The 21616-nt window shown below is 35.3% G+C and overlaps 1 protein-coding gene across 1 annotated transcript in view; it reads right to left on the minus strand.

The window, feature by feature from the left end:
* The window catches only part of NBEA (neurobeachin), a 649896-nt gene that overhangs the window by 453946 nt on the left and 174334 nt on the right, over positions 1-21616 (minus strand). The window contains exons 17-18 of the mRNA XM_061133617.1: positions 19451-19543; positions 1924-2032 (exon numbers count right to left, since the gene is read on the minus strand). Of these exons, the coding sequence (XP_060989600.1) occupies positions 1924-2032; positions 19451-19543 (202 nt within the window). The remainder of the gene's footprint in view (positions 1-1923; positions 2033-19450; positions 19544-21616) is intronic.

Consider the following 21616-nt stretch of genomic DNA (forward strand, 5'->3'; position numbering starts at 1 on the left):
CTTTTCAGTGCACATCTTTAAAACATTTAAATTGGGGACCATAAACACTTGACTGTTATTTTGTCATTAAAAAAAAAAAAACTTAGAAAATCAGTAAATAAGAAAATAATGTCTGAGCCTGGATGCCAACTTCAAATGAAGAACAATAAAGAAAAAATCTTTATAAAAAATGTGGCTCATTGTCATTAACCAATGAGGTTTTTTTTTTTTAAGTTTTAATTAACTTATTTATCTTTGGCTGCGCTGGGTGTTTGTTGCTGCATGTGGACTTTCTCTAGTTGTGGTAAGCAGGGGCTACTCTTCATTGTGGTGCCCGGGCTTCTCATTCCAGTGCTTCTTTTGTTACAGAGCATGGGCTGTAGGTGCCCAGACTTTAGGAGTTGCAGCCCACGGGCCCTGGAGTGCAGGCTCAGTAGCTGTGGAGCATGGGCTTAGTTACTCCAAGGCGTGTGGGATCTTCTAGGACCAGGGATCAAACCCATGTCCCTGGCATTGTAAGGCGATTCTTAACCACTGGACCACCAGGGAAGTCCCCCAATGAGTTTTTTTGTTAAACTTCTTTTAAGTAAGAAGAAATTACCAATGTTGACCATATAAAGGAAAGACAGAATTCTAAAACATTTGCTGACTTTTCTACTAGCACCCAAGCTCTATGAGTGCAGGATTTCTATACACCCTTTTCACTGCTACATTCCCAGCAATTAGCAAAGTGCCTAACACACTGCCCATAGTCAATAAACATCTGTCACACTGAAGAATGAATAATCATGTAGAAATTACGGATATATGATTTTTCACTGTATTTTAGGCTATACCCTGTGTTTACCTCTTTTCTTGCATATATTAAAAAAACCCAATGAAATTATATTTAATAATGATATCACTTTATATTATGACTTAATTTCATGATTTAGGTTAACACACTGAGTTTTGAATGAAACTTTTTACATAATTCAACCTAAAGTAATATAGAAAACTTTGAGGAAACTATACAAGTTACTTAAGAGCTTAGTTATACATAGCTACTTATAAAAGTTGGGGATGGAGAGTAAAATAATCAAGAGACAGGGATGGCCTTTCAGATCAGAAAAAGATCATGACATCCAGCAGTGGCATTTTTCTTACATTTCTGCTCAGACTTAAAAAAAAACAAGAAAGAAGATAGAACATTTACTTAAGTATACTATAAATGTGTATCAAAAAGATACTGACTGAAAATTAAAAATAACCTACTGTTATTAAAATAATAAATATAGGGCACAAGCAACCCTGTCTTCACACTCATACTTTTATTGAAACAAACACTTTGTTGTTTAAATACTCAAAGAAAAGGCCTAGGCACAACTTAGGAAGACTGGCAAGTAATTGTACATGGATATGTTTTAAAACAAAGTTTTTTTTAAAATAATAAATGACTTTTTATTTGCACTTGTGATTTCTTTAATACAAATTGCTACCAACAAATATGTAAAGATATGGCAGATTATGCATTTGATCAAAGCACTTTAAGCATAAAACAGATTCAAATGGTTTAAGTTCTGTGCATAAGATCCAAGAAGCTGCCTACTAATTTGTTGGCAGCCTTCTCTCTAATCAGAATCCTTTATTCTTTAGCTGCAGATGAGATAGGGCACAATCTGTTGTAAACAGGGCACTGCTGTAAAACCAGGATGAGAATCTTAAGATGGTTCTTGTTAGATTGACCTTCCCCAAGTGTCTTCCAGCACTGTAGTATGTTCTGCTGACCTCTTAATTTCATAAATTAACTTTCCTTTAAAACAAAGTTTTAAAAATGTAACTATGTGTTCATTATTTTTTAAGAATTACTACCTTTTTAGATTAAATGACCAACTACTACTTCAATCACATAGAGTTTCCACTGCATACGTTTAAAATTCTCATCACACATTTAAAAAGTTTTACCTCATAAAGTGTGTTGTATGTGGTGACAGTCACAGTGTTTGTATGCAACATTAGCCTTTCTCCAAGAAGAGTGAAAAGGCTGTGGGTGTGCATGATTTCAACTTTTCTTCTGAAGAAAAAGGGGGAAAAACATAATACTATTAAACACACTGGATTTTCTAACCATATGACTTTATGATAAGTAGTAAAATCTATAAGCAGATACAGAATTACAGAAGTAGTTATGTTTACTAACTTTCATCTTCTAAAACAAATGACAGTTTATAGCATAGCTGCCTTCTAAATTACCAAGACTACTATTTAAACACTTCTCAAAACATCTGCACAAACTGAAATGTTAGGTATACAAATTACAAAATATTATATAAATGTTGACAGCTGTAATTTTCAACTTTCTAATAACTATTTATGAGTTATTTTATTATGCTAAATTATTGGTTTAACATACAGAGCACAAATTTTTCAAAACCTTTCTGTCCAAATTCTATGAAATAATCTATGTAAAACTTTAATAACAAAAATTTTAAATTATGGTTAAAAATGAATACAAAGCAAATAATTTGGCAGAAGTAAAGGAAATTCATTACTGCTTGTATTTGTGGCTCATTTAACTGTTCCCCCAACAAATCCATACCTAGAATTTTTGTTGTTGCTCAGTTGCTAAATGCTGTCCAACTCTTTGCAACCCCATGGACTGCAGCACAGCTCTATTAGAGACCTCCTGGAACACTTAGCTTGAGCCTAGGGAATTACTACTCACCTCTCATTCGCATCACTTTCTTACAGGTCTGGATCTGGATCTTTTTGGCTCTAAACCCTCAGTATCTCACTTCTTACATTGATTTTCCTTGTTGTTTGGATTTGGCAACTATGACATAAACTGACTAGATAATCACCAAACTTTCGTTCCTTTTTTCCTGAGCCCAGAGCTGTACTGTAATTCTAGTCTCCATTGCAGCTACGTGTGGCCACTAGACTGAGTTCTAGTCAATGGAATTTGAGCAGAAAGTCTGTGGGTCATTTTTAGGTCTAGCCCACAGAAAAAAACTCTTCCCCATAGAAGCAATACAGAAGCTTTACGATAAGGATGAAGAGGTACCAGATGAAAGGAGCATCGCTTGAAGAAATCACCTACTGAGGATACCCACTTCTTAAGTTAATAAAAAAGAAACTACTAGTGTGGTAAGTTACTAAAACTTCACTGTCTGTAACAGGAGCTTTCGCCATCTTAACCAATATAGAAATCAAATAATGAACCATTTATCTGGACACCACTCACCTGGAAATCCTCTCCTCCACAGTACACAACACAAAAGAGGCAGGACAGCTGTTCCCCTCACCCAATCCTCCTCAGCCCAGAAGGGAAAACAGCAGAATTACCTAAACCCAAGAGGCAGCTAGGGCAAGTGTCTAATGGCTATATATATGTCAGGACAGATGGATGTTACAGGATTACCAATGGGGAGACTTTGGTCTCTTCCAACTCAAGCCACACCTGAGGAAAGGAAGTCAGGCACCTTCATTTGTTCCTGGTCAGGAAAACAGAAATGCCAATATATATCCCTCGATATATCTTTTGACACACAGAACTGGTTGAATGAGGCTCTCTGAACATTAGGGCAGCCTCTTAACTGTGACACACAATTTCAGCTACTGGAGAAACGCATGCTCTCCTGATTGCCTCCTACAGTGTGAGTGCTTACACAGGGGCTTGACTCCAGCTCCTGGGGGACTTGACGAATACTGTGTTTACACCAGGGAAGAGATGAGACAGCTTCCTCTCGCAGTCTCCTTTTAAACAGTACTCACCAATAAATGCTGCTGCACAGCAGTCAACATAAAGCCAAACACGGCATTCATCATTTCAGGCACAAAGTGGGCGCACTGGCCCTGGAAATCACAGGATTCTGTTTCCCACAGGACAGCTAACGGAAGACCCAACTCTATGCATTCAGTTCAGAGAGGTTTCACTAGGGTATATATTCAGGGAACATGCTTAACTTTAAGACGGAAATAGACTTCAGGTTGTATGATACATGCTACATTTTTTAAGAAATTAGAAACCCCTCTTGGAATGTGACTGGAGAACTTTACTTTCCCATCAGCAATGCATGAGGATTGCATTGTGGTTCTGCTTCTATTCAAACAAAATTATCTTCTATTTTTCATTGTGATTTCTTTTTATACCCAGAGGTTATTTAGAAGTGTGCTATTTACTTCATCTATTTACTCCACAAACCTTGTGATGAAAACATTTTCTTGTGGTGAAATCGATTCTCTTAGAAACCTTCAAATATACAATATAGTATTGTTAACTATAGTGACCATACTGTACACTTCATCCCCAGACTCATGTATCTTACAACTGGAAGCTTGTACCTTTTGACCTCATCCACTCATTTCTCCTAGTCTCTACCCTGCAGGCTGTGGGAAGTGCCCCATCTATTCTCTATTTCTAGGAGTTTGGTTTCTACAGATTCCACATACGAGTGAGATGACAGAGTATTTGTCTTTCTCTGTCTGACTTATTTCACTTAGCATAGAGCCCTCAAGATCCATCAAAGTTGTGCCATATGCCAGGATAGCCTTATTTTTATGCCTGGGTAATATTATAACACTTTATAAATAAAAGAACAGGGAAATCTACAACCTAACTGTCCACGTTTTCTTTATCTATTCATCCACAGATGAACACTTAGATTGTTTCCATGTTCTGGCTATTTGCAAAGAATGCTGTAATGAACATGAGGGTACAGAAATCTCTTTGAGATTCTGATTTTAATCCCATTGGATATGGATTCCCAAAAGTGACATCACTGGACCATATGGTAGTTCTACTTTTAATTTCTTGAAGAATCTCCATAAAGTTTTCCATAGTGGATGCACCGATTTATATTCACACCAACAGTGGACATGGATTGTTTTCTTTGTATCTCTTACCTTTTTGACAACAGTCATTCTAACAGGTATGGCTTAGATTTGCATTAGGAATATTGAGCACATTTTCTTGTACTGTTGTATGTCTTCCTTGGAAAAATGTCTATTCACATCTTCTATTTCTAAATTGGATTATTTGCTCCTAAGTTTATGAAGTCTTTATATATTTTATATATTAATATCTTATCAGTGATATGATTTGCAAACATTCCTCCCATTCAGTAGGTTTCTTTTTCATATTGTTGAATTTACTTTGCTGGACAGAAATTTGTTAGGTTGCTGTAATTGTTTATTTTTGCTTTTGTTGTCAAATCCATAAAACCACTGCCAAGACTAACTTCAAGGAGCTTACCTCCTATGTTTTCTGGTGTAATGCTCAAGTCTTTAATCCATCTTGAGTTAATTTTTTTTTTCATTTTGAGTTAATTTTTATCTAATGTGTAAGACAGAATTGCAGTTTCATACTTTGGCAATTGGTTGTCCAGTCTGCACAAACCTCTGCCCACAGTTCATCAGGCACTCTGTCAGATCTAGTCCCTTAAAATGATTTCTCACATTCACTGTATAATCAATCATAAGGGATTTGATTGAGGTCAGAACTGAATGGTCTAGTGGTTTTCCCTACTTTCTTCAATTTAAGTCTGAATTTGGCAATAAGGAGTTCATGACCTGAGCCACAAGCAGCTTCTGGTCTTGTTTTTGCTGACTGTACAGAGCTTCTCCATCTCAGTCTGCAAAGAAAATAATCAACCTGATTTTGGTGTTGGCCATTTGGTGATGTCTATGTGTAGAGTCTTCTCCTGTGTTGTTGGAAGAGGGTGTTAATCAAGACCATCACCAAGAAAAAAAAATGCAAAAAAGCTAAATGCCTGTCTGAGGAGGCCTTAAAAACATCTGTGAAAAGAAGAGAAGCGAAAAGCAAAGGAGAAAAGGAAAGATATACCCACTTGAATGCAGAGTTCCAAAGAATAGCAAGGAGAGAAAAAGAAAGCCTTCCTTAGTGATCAATGCAAAGAAATAGAGGAAAACAATAGAATGGGAAAGATTAGAGGTCTCTTCAAGAATATTAGAGATACCAAGGGAAAATTTCATGCAAAGATGGGCTCAATAAAGGACAGAAACGGTATGGACCTAACAGAAGCAGAGGATATTAAGAAGAGATGGCAAAAATACACAGAAGAACTGTACAAAAAAGATTTTCATGACCCAGATAATCATGGGTGTGATCACTCACCTAGAGCCAGACATCCTGGAATGTGAAGTCGAGTGGGCCTTAGGAAGCATCGCTAAGAACAAAGCTAGTGGAGGTGATGGAATTCCAGTTGAGCTATTTCAAATCCTAAAAGATGATGCTGTGATATGCTGTATTCAATATGCCACCAAATGTGGAAAACTCAGCAGTGGCCACAGGACTGGAAAAGGTCAGTTTTCATTCCAATCCCAAGAAAGGCAAAGCCAAAGAATGCTCAAACTACCGCACAATTGCACTCATCTCACATGCTAGTAAATAATGCTCAAAATTCTCCAAGCCAGGCTTCAGCAATACATGAACCGTGAGCTTCCAGATGTTCAAGCTGGTTTTAGAAAGGGCAGAGGAACCAGAGATAAAAAATCCAACATCCGCTGGATCATCGAAAAAGCAAGAGTTATAGAAAAACATGTATTTCTGTTTTATTGACTATGCCAAAGCCTTTGACTGTGTGGATCACAATAAACTGCAGAAAATTCTGAAAGAGTGTTGAATTTTGTCAAAGGCTTTCTCTGCATCTATTGAGATAATCATATGGTTTTTATCTTTCAATTTGTTAATGTGGTGTATAACATTGATTGATTTGCGGATATTAAAGAATCCTTGCATTCCTGGGATAAAGCCCACTTGGTCATGGTGTATGATTTTTTTAATATGTTGTTGGATTCTGTTTGCTAGAATTTTGTTAAGGATTTTTCCATCTATGTTCATCAGTGATATTGGCCTGTAGTTTTCTTTTTTTGTGGCATCTTTGTCTGGTTTTGGAAGTAGGGTGATGGTGGCCTCATAGAATGAGTTTGGAAGCTTACCTTCATCTGCAATTTTCTGGAAGAGTTTGAGTAAGATAGGTGTTAGCTCTTCTCTAAATTTTTGGTAGAATTCAGCTGTGAAGCCATCTGGTCCTGGGCTTTTGTTTGCTGGAAGATTTTTGATTACAGTTTCGATATCCTTGCTTGTGATGGGTCTGTTAAGATCTTCTATTTCTTCCTGGTTCAGTTTTGGAAAGTTATACTTTTCTAAGAATTTGTCCATTTCATCCAAGTTGTCCATTTTATTGGCATAGAGCTGCTGGTAGTAGTCTCTTATGATCCTTTGTATTTCAGTGTTGTCTGTTGTGATCTCTCCATTTTCATTTCTAATTTTGTTAATTTGGTTCTTCTCTCTTTGTTTCTTAATGAGTCTTGCTAATGGTTTGTCAATTTTGTTTATTTTTTCAAAAAACCAGCTTTTAGCTTTGTTGATTTTTGCTATGGTCTCTTTAGTTTCTTTTGCATTTATTTCTGCCCTGATTTTTAAGATTTCTTTCCTTCTGCTAACCCTGGGGTTCTTCATTTCTTCCTTCTCTAATTGCTTTAGGTGTAGAGTTAGGTTATTTATTTGTTTTTTTCCTTGTTTCTTGATGTAAGCCTGTAATGCTATGAACCTTCCCCTTAGCACTGCTTTTACAGTGTCCCATAGGTTTTGGGTTGTTGTGTTTTCATTTTCATTCATTTCTATACATATTTTGATTTCTTTTTTGATTTCTTCTATGATTTGTTGGTTATTCAGAAGCATGTTATTTAGCCTCCATATGTTTGAATTTTTAACAATTTTTTTCCTGTAATTGAGATCTAATCTTACTGCACTGTGGTCAGAAAAGATGACTGGAATGATTTCACACCCCAGTGTTCATCGCGGCACTGTTTATAATAGCCAGGACATGGAGGCAACCTAGAAGCCCATCAGCAGACGAATGGATAAGGAAGCTGTGGTACATATACACCATGGACTATTACTCAGCCATTAAAAAGAATACATTTGAATCAGTTCTAATGAGATGGATGAAACTGGAGCCTATTATACAGAGTGAAGTAAGCCAGAAAGATAAAGAACATTATAGCATACTAACACATATATATGGAATTTAGAAAGATGGTAACGATAACCCTATATGCAAAACAGAAAAAGAGACACAGAAATACAGAACAGACTTTTGAACTCCGTGGGAGAAGGTGAGGGTGGGATGTTTTGAAAGAACAGCATGTATATTATCTATGGTGAAACAGATCACCAGCCCAGGTGGGATGCATGAGACAAGTGCTCTGGCCTGGTGCACTGGGAAGACCCAGAGGAATCGGGTGGAGAGGGAGGTGGGAGGGGGGATCGGGATGGGGAATACGTGTAAATCCATGGCTGATTCATATCAATGTATGACAAAACCCACTGAAATGTTGTGAAGTAATTAGCCTCCAACTAATAAAAAAAAAAAAAGAAAAGAAAAGAAAATTCTGAAAGAGATGGGCATACCAGACCACCTGACCTGCCTCTTGAGAAATCTGTACGCAGGTCAAGAAGCAACAGTTAGAACTGGACATGGAACAACGAACTGGTTCCAAATAGGAAAAGGAGTATGTCAAGGGCGTATATTGTCACCCTGCTTATTTAACTTACATGTGGAGTACATCATCAGAAACGCTGGGCTGGAGGAAGCACAAGCTGGAATCAAGATTGCCAGGAAAAATATCAATAACCTCAGATATGCAGATGACACCATCCTTATGGCAGAAAGTGAAGAAGAACTAAAGATTTAGCTTCTTGATGAAAGTGAAAGAGGAGAGTGAATAAGTTGGCTTAAAGCTCAACCTTCAGAAAACTCAGATCATGGCATCCAGTCCCATCACTTCATGGCAAATAGATGGGGGAACAGTGGAGATAGTCTCTGATTTTATTTTGGGGGGCTCCAAAATCACTGCAGATGGTGACTGAAGCCATGAAATTAAAAGATACCTACTCCATGGAAGGAAAGTTATGACCAACCTAGACAGCATATTAAAAAGCAGAGACATTACTTTGCCAACAAACGTCTGTCTAGTCAAGGCTATGGTTTTTCCAGTAGTCATGTATGGATGTGAGGGTTGAACTATAAAGAAAGCTGAGCACCAAAGAATTGATGCTTTTGAACTTTGGTGTTGGAGAAGACTCTTGTGAGTCCCTTGGACTGCAAGGAGATAAAACCAGTCAATCCTAAAGGAAATTAGTCCTGGAAATTCACTGGAAGGACTGATGTTGAAGCTGAAACTCCAATACTTTGGCCACCTGATGCAAAGAGTTGACTTATTTGAAAAAGACTCTGAGGTTGGGAAAGACGGAAGGAAGGCGGAAGGAAGGCAGGAGGAGAAGGGGATGATAGAGGATGAGATGCTTGGATGGCATCACTGACTCAATGGACATGGGTTTGAGTAAACTTTGGGAGTTAGTGATGGACAGGGAGGCCTGGCGTGCTGCAGTCTATGGGGTTGCAAAGAGTCAGACACAACTGAGTGACTGAAATGATCCAGTTGAACTTGGTCCAGTTTTCCCATCATTTATTGCAGATAGTATTTTTTTCTCATTGTTATGTCTTGGCTCCTTTGTCAAGAAGTAGTGGTCATGTGTGTCAGTTTACGTCTGGACTATTTTGTTCCATTGACTTATGTGTCTGTGTTTATGCTAAGACCATATGGTTTTGAAAACTGTGTAAGTTTGGATTATAATCTAAAATCAGGAAATGTGATGCCTTCAGCTTTGCTCTTTCTCAAGACTGCTCCGGCTATTCAGTGTCTTCTGTGGTTCCATAAACATTTTAGAATTGTATGTCTATTTCTGTAAGAAAATGCCATTGTCATTTTGATAGCAATTGCATTCAATCTGTAGATCACTTTGGGTAGTATGTGCATTTTAACAAAACTGATTCTTCCAAACCATGAGCATGGTATATCTTTAACTTGTTTGTGTCTTCTTCAATTTTTATTTTTTCCTTATCAATGTCATAGTTTTCAGTATACAGATCTTTCAATTTCCTTGGTTAAACTTATTCCTAGGTATTTTATTCTATGAAATCTTTCATTCTTTCTACACATACTTAACCTCCTTTCCTATTTGTCATCTTTGTTTCTAGGTACTCCTTATACATATTTCTTCTAGTTCACCAATTCTTTCTTAAGTTACATATAATCTGTTTAACATGTTCATGGAGTTTTAAAGTTAGTACCTTTTCATTTCCAGAAGTTATTTTTGTTATTTGTTTAAAAGCTAAATAGCTTGTTTCAATATGATCTTGCTTCTTAAGAATTATAACTCTTATTATGTTTGATATTCATTTTTGGCACATGAGAAAATGTTCCTTACTTTTGTGTACTGAGCTACACATCTGAAAGGAATTCTGTTATATTTTCCTCAACATTTTAAAGTTTTTAGTGGTACAAAGTGTTTCAGGATATCTTTTTTACCCATCTTGTTTCTTCTCCAATTATTCTTAGCAGTCCTGGTAAGTCTCCAATGCCTTTATATTTTCTCTCATTTTATGTTTTTGGTCCATGCTTTGAGATCTTCAGTTTACTAATTTGGGTGAGTACAGAAAAATAATAATTTAAAGAGGCAGAATGTCACCTTTGGTAGTCTACTTGAATTTCAGATGCACTTCCAAAAAATAAAGTTGAAAGATTCCATCAGAGCTTCCACACTAGTTCTATTTCATTGAGTACATAACTTGATTCTCTCTTATCTCTTGTGTCTGTCTTTTATGCCCCTTCAAATGAGTCGTTATCTCCTGTTTTCACAATGTTGCACTCAGATCCCCCTGGTGTCAATTTTATATGAAGTTCCTGTGGTTGTTGTAAGGGAAAGATCCCTCTAAGCACACTGATCTGAAGTACGTAACTTATCATGGTGGAGGTCCTGAAGCCAGCATCCTAGCACTCCAATATCCTTTTACTTCCACAAGTTCAAGGACAAGGAAAATTCATCCCATCATTTCCGGTACCTCTTGCCATTCTGATGGTAACTTACATAGAAGTCAAAGTTAATATGCCTTGGAAGGGGAAGACAGAGGAGAGGAGAGAGAATGGAAGGCAGAGATCACTGAGATCAAGATTTGCTGCTTTTTAGTCTTTAACTTAGGCTACTAACATACTTCATTAGCTGTTTGTCAGTACCATGGAAGAGAAAAAACCCTCACAGATTGGCATTTTTAGTCTACTGGTACTCCAGCAGAACATCAAGACTCATTTATACCTACCCAAGTACCTACAAAAGCCAACATTTTGGTAGAAGAGAGCCAAGCTTGGAGTTTAGAGTAGATGAGAAGAAAGCTTTTTTTTTTTTTTTTTTTTAATTCTTTTAACTGCTGTATTCCCAGAATCTGCACCAGTACTTTTTACTAACAGACAATAAACTGGACTAATTTCAACTAGTCCAAAAAAGAAAGAAGCTATTAGGTTAAACAACTGTCAACACATAACAGGCAATTGCTAGAATGAACAACTAACAGCATTTTGATTCATTTAACTACCGATAGTGTACTTTTGAGTGAAACTATCTTTTAGAATTCATCCAGAAGCAACAGTGTTTGAAGTTTAAGACATTAGACAAACATACTTGGTTGAGAAACTTTTATTTCCACAGTAAATATCCAGTAACATGTACTTTAAAAATTTTAAGCTAAAATTGTCATAGTCTTACTATGGTATAACACTGGGCATTTTGATCATCTAGTTGAACCATTTGTCAGATTCTGTCCTGAGAGTACTGCAATTAAGCCATCTTCAAGAAGGACCAGTTTGGCTTTCTATTCAAGCACATATCAAAGAGAAGGTTACTCAATTTTCTGTGTCTTTATTTTGAAAATTCTTAAGATTTACAGAAAAGTTGAAAGGATACTACAGAGAGGTCCCTTATATTACTTACCCAGCTATCCCATATGTTAACATACCTAATCATGGTACATATGTCAAAACTAAGAATGAAGACAGGTATAATATTTTTAACTACAGACTTTATTTAAATTTCATCATGACATATTTTTTTCTGTTCAGTATCCAATCCAGAATACCACTGTACATTTAGACCTTTCTGGTCTTTACTAGGTTCCCATCCATTGTGTTTCATGTCTTTTAACAGTTTTGAAGAGTACTGGTCAAGTATTCTGAAGAATGTCACTCAACTGAGAGGCTTATAATTAGACTGAGGTTATTTGTTTCTTAGAAGAATACCACAGAAATGAAGTGCCCTTATCATATCACATCAGGGAACATGCTATCAAAATGACATATGACTGGTGATGTTAATCTTATGCAATAGTGAAAAATTCAATCAGATTTCACTATTTTTTGGAAGTTAGCCAGTAAGTCCATCCCTCACTCAAGGAGAGGGGGTTTAAGTTCCACTGTCAAGCAGTGGGAGTAACTACATTTATTATTTGGAACAGACTTCTCAATTTTTATGAGAGACGCCAAACCTATCTCTAGTTCAGCTAACAAAGTATATGAATTATCTTCCAAGCTGTGTCCTAGGTATTTACAGAAATCAAAAACTCAGTGCTAGTAGAGATGAGCCCACCTAAACTTCAGTTTAGTTTCCTCCACAGACACAATTTCGCTTCACTATAGAATGATTCCCCCATACACAAATGAGATGCTGACTTTGGGTGATATCTTCTTTTTTAGCAGTTTTAAAGATATCTCTCTTAGGATTTTAGGTATATTAATTACGGCACCTATTTCCTGCTACTAATAGTGTTTTGTTTCAAATCCTGAAATGCTAGTAATGATCAGATTATAGTAGAAACATCTCATTTCTATTTGAATACCACTAGTGTTTCATATTTATATTTGGTGTCAGGTATGTAAGATATAAGGAAGAAGTAGTCTACTCTTATCAAAACTGCACTTTAAATAATTAACCTTTTGGTTAACTATTCAAATTAGCATGTAGCAATATGCTGTGAACTCTTTATATTTATTATATAGTATATATATATTTAATGATAAAGGTCAATGAGGGAAGTGGTATGATTTTATTCATTTATAGGGATAAAAAAAACTGAGATTCAAAGATGTTTCTAAAACCACTCAGAAAACACACGGCTAAGGGAAGATCCAAACCTAGGCAGTCCAACTTGAGAGCCAATGAACTACATGTATATTATTAATCAATTTTCTCTATTAACCATCAAGCTGTATATGCTTTAAGTGTTTTTTCTTCTTACTACTAAATTTAACTTCATAATCACATTGATAGGAATTATTTAAACTGTGTAGATAAGTACTTAAACCTAGTCCTGCTCCATCATTCTCCAATAGGTAACTCATTTTAACTAACCAGTCATTGATTCTACTTAATCCAATTCCATTAATAATGCAATTCCTGAAAACTCAAGATTTTAAAGGCGCTTTTTACATTCAATGTTTGCAGTTTTTTAAACAATTTGTTCCTGAAAAAATTGTTTCTATAACTAACATTAATATGATTAAAATATTAACATAATCTATATATACCTTCATTTCTACCAACTCCCCATTAGAAACCACTGTTCTTGATTTACTTCTTATGAACTTGACTAGACTTTCTCACTGCAAATATAATAAGTACTATGTTCTCATGTTCTCTTCTTTAAACAAAAATAGCATCTATTGATAATACATATCCATCTTTTTTTTTTGTTTGTTTGTTTTTTTTTTTTTTGCTTTCTTTCTTTTTTTTTTTTTTAATTATTATTATTTTTTTTTTCCAGTGGGTTTTGTCATACATTGATATGAATCAGCCATGGATTTACATGTATTCCCAATCCCGATCCCCCCTCCCACCTCCCTCTCCACCCGATTCCTCTGGGTCTTCCCAGTGCACCAGGCCGGAGCACTTGTCTCGTGCATCCCACCTGGGCTGGTGATCTGTTTCACCATAGATAGTATACATGCTGTTCTTTTGAAATATCCCACCCTCACATTCTCCCACAAAGTTCAAAAGTCTGTTCTGTATTTCTGTGTCTCTTTTTCTGTTCTGCATATAGGGTTATCATTATCACCTTTCTAAATTCCATATACATGTGTCAGTATGCTGTAATGTTCTTTATCTTTCTGGCTTACTTCACTCTGTATAAGGGGCTCCAGCTTCATCCATCTCATTAGGACTGGTTCAAATGAATTCTTTTTAATGGCTGAGTAATATTCCATGGTGTATATGTACCACAGCTTCCTTATCCATTCATCTGCTGATGGGCATCTAGGTTGCTTCCATGTCCTGGCTATTATAAACAGTGCTGCGATGAACATTGGGGTGCACGTGTCTCTTTCAGATCTGGTTTCCTCAGTGTGTATGCCCAGAAGTGGGATTGCTGGGTCATATGGCAGTTCTATTTCCAGTTTTTTTAGTTGTTGTATCTATATGTAGAGACTTATCTCACTGGTCTTATAACTACACAGTATTCCATTTAATAAATGAACTATAACTTATTTGTCAACAAATTCCCCCATTAATAGAAATTTAAGATTTCTCCTAACATTTACTATTATAAACAAAGAAAAAATGAATAACTCTGAATAGCTATCATTTCACATGCCAGCAACTGATGAGTTGTTAGGTTAAAAAGTACATGTATTTGTAATTTTGACAGACATCGATGAAAATAAACTGCACTCCATATGGGGTTATACTAGTTTATGCTCTAGTTAGCAATGTGTAAGATGCTTGCTCTTCCCATGACCTTGCTAACAGAGAAGGATGCTGAATTTTGAGATTTCTATCCAGCTATTACATGAACAATGTGCTTAGTTTTAGATTATATTTCCCTTACTACAGGTAGAATTACATATATATATATATATTTTACTAGAGGTAGAATTCACCTCCTTTCAAATATTGATGTGCCACATGTATTTGCCTCTATAAATTGTTCACTTACACATATCCTTGCCTATTTTTCTACTGGGTTGTCTTATCAATTTCTAGACAAAGCTCATCATGTAAGATTCTTTTAACTTCCTCAGTTTCTATACTATTTAAGAAAATTATCACTGATTTTGTACATTCATTATGTTTGCCCTTTCTTCAGTTGCTTAATGGTTAGCTAGCCATTTTTATTACAATTTTTTAAAATCAGATTTTTAAATGATTATCTTTTTTTGGATTGTCTTTTAAATCTTTAATTACTACTTTCTAATTTATTATTTCCCTTTATTGTAATTCCTTATCTAACATTTATACTTTAATTATTTTATTCTGTATTTCTTTTCTGCTGTTCCATAGCTATGATATTCCTCTAAGCACTTCTTTGCTGCTGCTGCTAAGTTGCTTCAGTTGTGTCCGACTCTGTGCGACCCCACAGACGGCAGCCCACCAGGCTCCTCTGACCCTAGGATTCTCCAGGCAAGAGTACTGGAGTGGGTTGCCATTTCCTTTTCCAATGCATGCATGCATGCTAAGTTGCTTTAGTCGTGTACAACTCTGGGCGACCCTATGGACAGCAGCCCTCCTGGTTCCTCTGTTCACAGAATTCTCCAGGCAAGAATACTGGAGTGAGTTGCCAGTTCCTTCTCCCAAGCACTTCTTTAGCTGTATTCAATGGGGTTTTGAAGTTGTTTTCTAAAAATTCTGCAATTTTAATGTACTTTCTCTTTGACACAAAAGTTGTTTAATAAATTTTAAATGTCTAAGAAGAAGAAACTTTGTTTTTTTCTATTTTATTCCTATTTTCATTTTTGTTGCATTTTAACAAGAAAATCTTGACTGTTTTGTCTCTCCGTTTTGGACTTTTTTCTGATGCCTACTATACCCTACCATGTCTGGCCTCCCGGGTGGCTCAGATGGCAAAGAATCTGCCTGCAATGAAGGAGACCTGGGTTTGATTCTTGGGTTGGTAAGATCCCTGGAAAAGGGATGGCAACCCACTCCAGTATTCTTGCCTAGAGAATTGCATGGACAGAGAAGCCTGGCCAACTAGAGTCGATGGGGTGGCAAAGAGTCGGACATGACTGAGAGACTAATACTTTCACTTTCACACCATGTCAAATTTTCATTCATGTTCCATGAGAACTTGGAGTTACAGTCTTTATTAATATGGTACCGACTTCAAACTATATTAATTAGATTTATGTTATTATTTACATTACTCTCCCTTTTGCCTTTTTATGGACTGGGGTGAATTAGAGTTTGTTTCAATGTTTTAAATTATCAGTGATTATTTCTTCTGTCGTTTCTGTTTCATGAAAAGTTTCAACTTTTAATATTATAAAGTATCTTTGTTTATATTGCTTATTGCTTTTTGGCTTGGATTCTAACTTGTCCAATAATAAGATCATGATTCCTTAATTTTTCATTTGTATTTATGTATTACAGTTTTGGGTTTCCCAGGTAGCACTAGTGGTAAAGAACATGCTACCAATGCAAGAGACTTTAAGATATGCAGATTCGATTCCTGGATCAGGAAGATCCCCTGGAAGATGGCATGGCAACCCACACCTTAATTCTTGCCTAGAGACTCTCATTGTCAGAGGCGCCTGATGGGCTATGGTCCATGGGGTCACAAAGAGTCAGACATGATTGAAAGGACTTAGTATGCATATGCCACATTTTATGCTTCCTGAATTTTAAAAACATCCATTATATGCATTGTTCTCAGTTTTATTTATACAGTATTTTTTAATATATTGACAGCATTACAGTTTTCTTGTTTTCATTTTTTCTTTTCTTTTTCTTGGCTGCATGGCATTTGGGATCTCAGTTTCCCAACTAGGGATCAAACTTGTGCCCCTGCATTGGAAGCACAGGGTCTCAACCACTGGACTACCAGGGAAGTCTTGATGAGCATTACAGTTTTAACTGCTCATCTTTGTTGTTATAAAGGAATAAGAAGTCCTTTATGTGTTTAGGCAGTTCATGTATTTCCCAATGATAGGCAATGATAAAATCAGCATATTTACTCAAATTTTCCTCTCTCCTAAAGCATCAAATTTTGTTCAATAGGCGTACATTTCTACTGTCAGCTTACATGGGTATACTTTGACTCTCTGAACTTTGTCTACTTTCTTCCTTTCCCTAGACCTTTCTCAATTCATTATAACAGTACAATTTCTACCTTATTAGGGCATACAAAAAGGAAATTCCGGTCTGTTAACCTCTAATTCAAACATTTGTTTTAGTCTTAGTTTTACTATTAAATTAATTCAGTGTTCATCAATAGTACTTGGCTGCAGTCTGTCCAGTCAGTCCTAATTGGCTGAACTTAACCCCCAGTAATTTTTTCAAGAATTATTCAGAAAAACAGTTCCTTACACGGTTAAAAATTGTTTGGCAGCACACTTTTATGTAAAGGATACTTTGGCTTCCATTTTCATTACTTGAGTACCTTATGGTTACTGCTTTACATTTTCTACTGATGGTTGTCATAGAGAAGCCTAAGCCCAGAGTAATTTTTTTTTTTTTCCTTTAACTTGTGAATGTTAAAAAAAGGACTTAAAAAAAAAAAACTTATATTTAAATCTAATAGTATACTTTCCTACAGACCATTTCAAGAAAAATTTTCCTGGTACACAGCATATATCTTTTAATAAGGTGGCAAGATCTATATTAGAAGTTCACTGAATTATAGCTTTAAAAACACTTGTTTAGTTACATTGTTCTGCTTTTCTTATTTGGAAACTCTATTTATGACATTTATGTTTCTGGAATTTCTATGCCTTCTGTATCAATCATTTCCTCTTTAATCCTTCTGAACTCTTTTATATTCATCCATGCACATTATTTGCTTTGTTTTCATTTTTATCTTCTGTATATCTTACTGTGCTATTCACAGAGTTGTCTTCCTTGAGCATCTTCCAATTTTATTTTTGTTTGACAGTTTTTCCTTCCAATTTGTTTCAAAAGTTTGTTAGCTCATGATTCAACATTTCAAAGTTATTCCATCATTTCTTTTAACTTCGTGAAATTCTGCTTTGGAGCTTCCCTTTCTCACAAGATATTCTTTCTTACTTTTTAAACTTACGGTAAAATTTTTAACTATATTTATTGTGTACTTCATGGCAATGTTTTCCAGTGACTATTCTTCATGTACTGGTTAGTTCTGCTTATCTTTTCTACATTTCTATGTTTTAAAATATGTGTTTCTTGACAATTTTTAAGAGGTTGCATATAGGGAAGAAGCCTTCATTAATTTTTCCCAATCAATTTCCTATACTTAACCAAAGTTAAATGAGTGAGACATATCTCTTCAAGTTAAAACTGAGTATGCTCTCACTCCTGGTATTCTATCACCTAGTCAACTTACAGTTCCTCAAGTACACATTACTCTTTTCTACAATCCTGGCTTTGTTGAACTACTCTCTAGATCTGTAATATCACTATTCTCTCTTAACTACTGATTTGGTACCAAAATGAAAATAATATTTACTTTTCTAGACTATTTAGCATGTTAGACATGGTTTATCTGAATGTTGTGAAATTTTCATTAGTGTTATTGATCACTCTCCACAATTCAAAATACCAAAAAAAATTAGCAATTCAAAATGCCAGAAAGATAAAGAACATTACAGCATACTGACACATGTATATGGAATTTAGAAAGGTGATAACGATAACCCTATATGCAGAACAGAAAAAGAGACACAGAAATACAGAACAGACTTTTGAACTTTGTGGGAGAATGTGAGGGTGGGATATTTCAAAAGAACAGCATGTATACTATCTATGGTGAAACAGATCACCAGCCCACGTGGGATGCACGAGACAAGTGCTCCGGCCTGGTGCACTGGGAAGACCCAGAGGAATCGGGTGGAGAGGGAGGTGGGAGGGGGGATCGGGATTGGGAATACATGTAAATCCATGGCTGATTCATATCAATGTATGACAAAACCCACTGGAAAAAAAAATAATAATAATAAAAAAAAAAAAAACAAAAACAAAATACCAAAAAAAATTAGCAATTCAAAACTTCTGAGAGGAACCCTACCCATCATTACTAAATGGCAGTATTTGGGCTCATTTGTATATAAAATGGATTTATACAAGACTATTCATGCACAGGACCACATAGTATGAAAAACATTCATTATGTCAGCAAGTGATTTTTGTTTGTGCTTTTTCTTCTCAGCAAATGATTTTTAAAGGTATCTAAACTCTGGACTTTGGGGAAAAAAGGAATACTGTAGGATCTTCAAATCACAATAAGCCTCAAAATTAGAAAATAATACAAACAGATATTAAATATTGACTTAGCTGTCAGCAAAACCTCAATATACATATTTGCCTGTGTCAAGAAAGCTTTCATTAAAATCATATCCCCATGTCCTTTATTTTATTTGATGAAATATATTACGTTATCCTTAAAAGAATAATATTTTCTTTCCAGCATACAACAGGAATAAAGTAAATTACTTAAGTGTGATAAACTACTGTTAAAAACACATTCTTTTATAAAATGTTTTTCCTTTTACCACAAGAAGTTATTACTTTTCATTGTAACATCATTCCAATCAAATTTATGTGTTACTAAACCAGTAAAATCATGATTTCAGTAGATATTTCTATAATTCATTATGGAGAACATCAACTTACTTGTGACCTAAATGCTTCAGAAAATATCCCAGAACCTTCAGAGCTTGAACCCAAATACTTTCACTTTTAGAGGCCAATAATTTGTAGATTACCCTAAAATATATAGAAATAAATGATCTTTTGAGCACTTCTGAATATTAAAAATATAAGCACCATATACTTTACAAGGAAATCATAAATGTATAAAACATAAAATATCTCAGAATTTTAAATTCTTTGAAAAAAGTTGAAAACTAGCATATTAGTTTTCTTTATATTTGAACTTCAAATACATACTCAAAAGGACAGAGCAATTGGTTGTTCGTAAGTAATGCCTCCCAGCACACTAAATATAATTTTCAATTTTAAGATTCATGCTAAGTTAAACCACATTTCTTCTTCTATTAGAATTTCCCCTGACATTTGTACTTAATGACCTTTTTTTCCTGGTTATGGCTAACTGGACCATGGGAGTACATACCTGCTCAATTATTTTTCTTTTCTGAAAATTTGGAATAAGTTCTGAGAAACAATAGCTAATCTTTGTTGGGCTCTTGAATTAGGAAATGATTCAGAACAGAAACTGCAGGACAGCCTTGCTCTGTTCACAAAGGTGAATCTATATACAGAAGAATAAGCAGCTATATAGGAAGCAGCAGAAAAAGCAAACTTGTTTCTTCAAAGTTTCAATTCTTGGTTCCTACCCAAATGTGTTCTACAACAAACTAACACATGACCTAACTTACAGTCACTTCAAATAATATTTATATGTACTTCAGAAATTTTATCTCATTTTTTTCCAAAAAATAATTATTTTTTTCTGTAAGGTGTGTGCATACTTAGTTGCTCAGTTCTGTCTGACCTGACTGTTTGCAAAGTCTAATTTTCCTATCATTTCAGGGACAGTAACAGAGAAAAACAAATAACTGAAAGTTAATAACATCTATTTTCTGTTTAACAGTAGCTTATACTATTAAAAAACCAAATAATATATTGTTGCTAATACTGTCTTATTACTCTACTGAAGAACAGATGATGAGAAGAGCGATTACTTCCTTCAGAAGATAGTTTTAGAAAAGCCTCAAATCATTAGTGTTAGTCATTCAGTTGTGTCTGACTCTTTGCGACCCCATGGACTGTAGCCTGCCAGGTTCATCTGTCCATAGGATTCTCTAGGCAATAATACTGGAGTGAGTTGCCACTCCAGTTCTTGCCATTCAAGTTCTTAAATGAATGCAAATTTACACTGCAATATACTTTCAGAATTATTAAGGACCAATATCAGTAAAAAAGACGAGTATGAGAACAGAAACGTTATTATTTTATCATTGTCGTTTTAGTCACTAAGTCGTGTCCAACTCTCTTGTGACCCCATGGACTGTATGCAGCCTGCCAGGTTCCTCTGTCCATGAGATTTCCCATGGACACTGGAGTGAGTTGCCACTTCCTACTTCAGGGGATCTTTCTGACCCAGGGATCGAACCTGCATCAGATGCACTGGCAGGTGGATTCTTTACCACTGAGTCAACTGGTAAGCCCATAGAAAAGTTATACATGTCAAAAAAAAAAAAGAAATATTCAGGGAATCATAAAAAGAACACTCAATAGCAAAAATAATCTTGAAATCAAAAGTAAAACCTCACAGCATAAAAATGTGACTCTACTCAAATATGGAATCAGAAACTCCACAGAATTCCTATTCTTTAGGAATAAATTTAAGGGATAAAAAGGTATAAATACACCTGAGATCAACAGAAATTATGATTTAACATTTGAAACATGAAAGATCTAAGGCCATCAATCATCTATGCTACATAGGATTTTTTCTAGAACCAAACAGTTATTTAAAAAATAATACAAAGAATGAATAGGAAATTTACTAATGATTCAGTTAATGACTGTTTACTTACAATATAATAAGATAGTTAGGTGAATTCTAGTTAATTTGCTCTAGCCTATTATATTCAGCCAGAAAATGATGTAAAAAAGAAACTGTCTATTCTTTAAAGATTTTGAGATACAAAAATATTACATTTTTTGATGCTCAGTTCAGTGTTGTATTACCACAAGGTTTTCTTTAAGCCCAGTTTAATATTATCAGTATTAAGTGCAATCTTTGTGTTCACTTCTTAGCATGTATGAATTATAATTAATCAAAAATTTCCCCATACATAACTGTTGTTACCC

This window comes from Dama dama, chromosome 30 (genome assembly GCF_033118175.1).
Source record: "Dama dama isolate Ldn47 chromosome 30, ASM3311817v1, whole genome shotgun sequence".
In the NCBI taxonomy this organism is placed as follows: domain Eukaryota; kingdom Metazoa; phylum Chordata; class Mammalia; order Artiodactyla; family Cervidae; genus Dama; species Dama dama.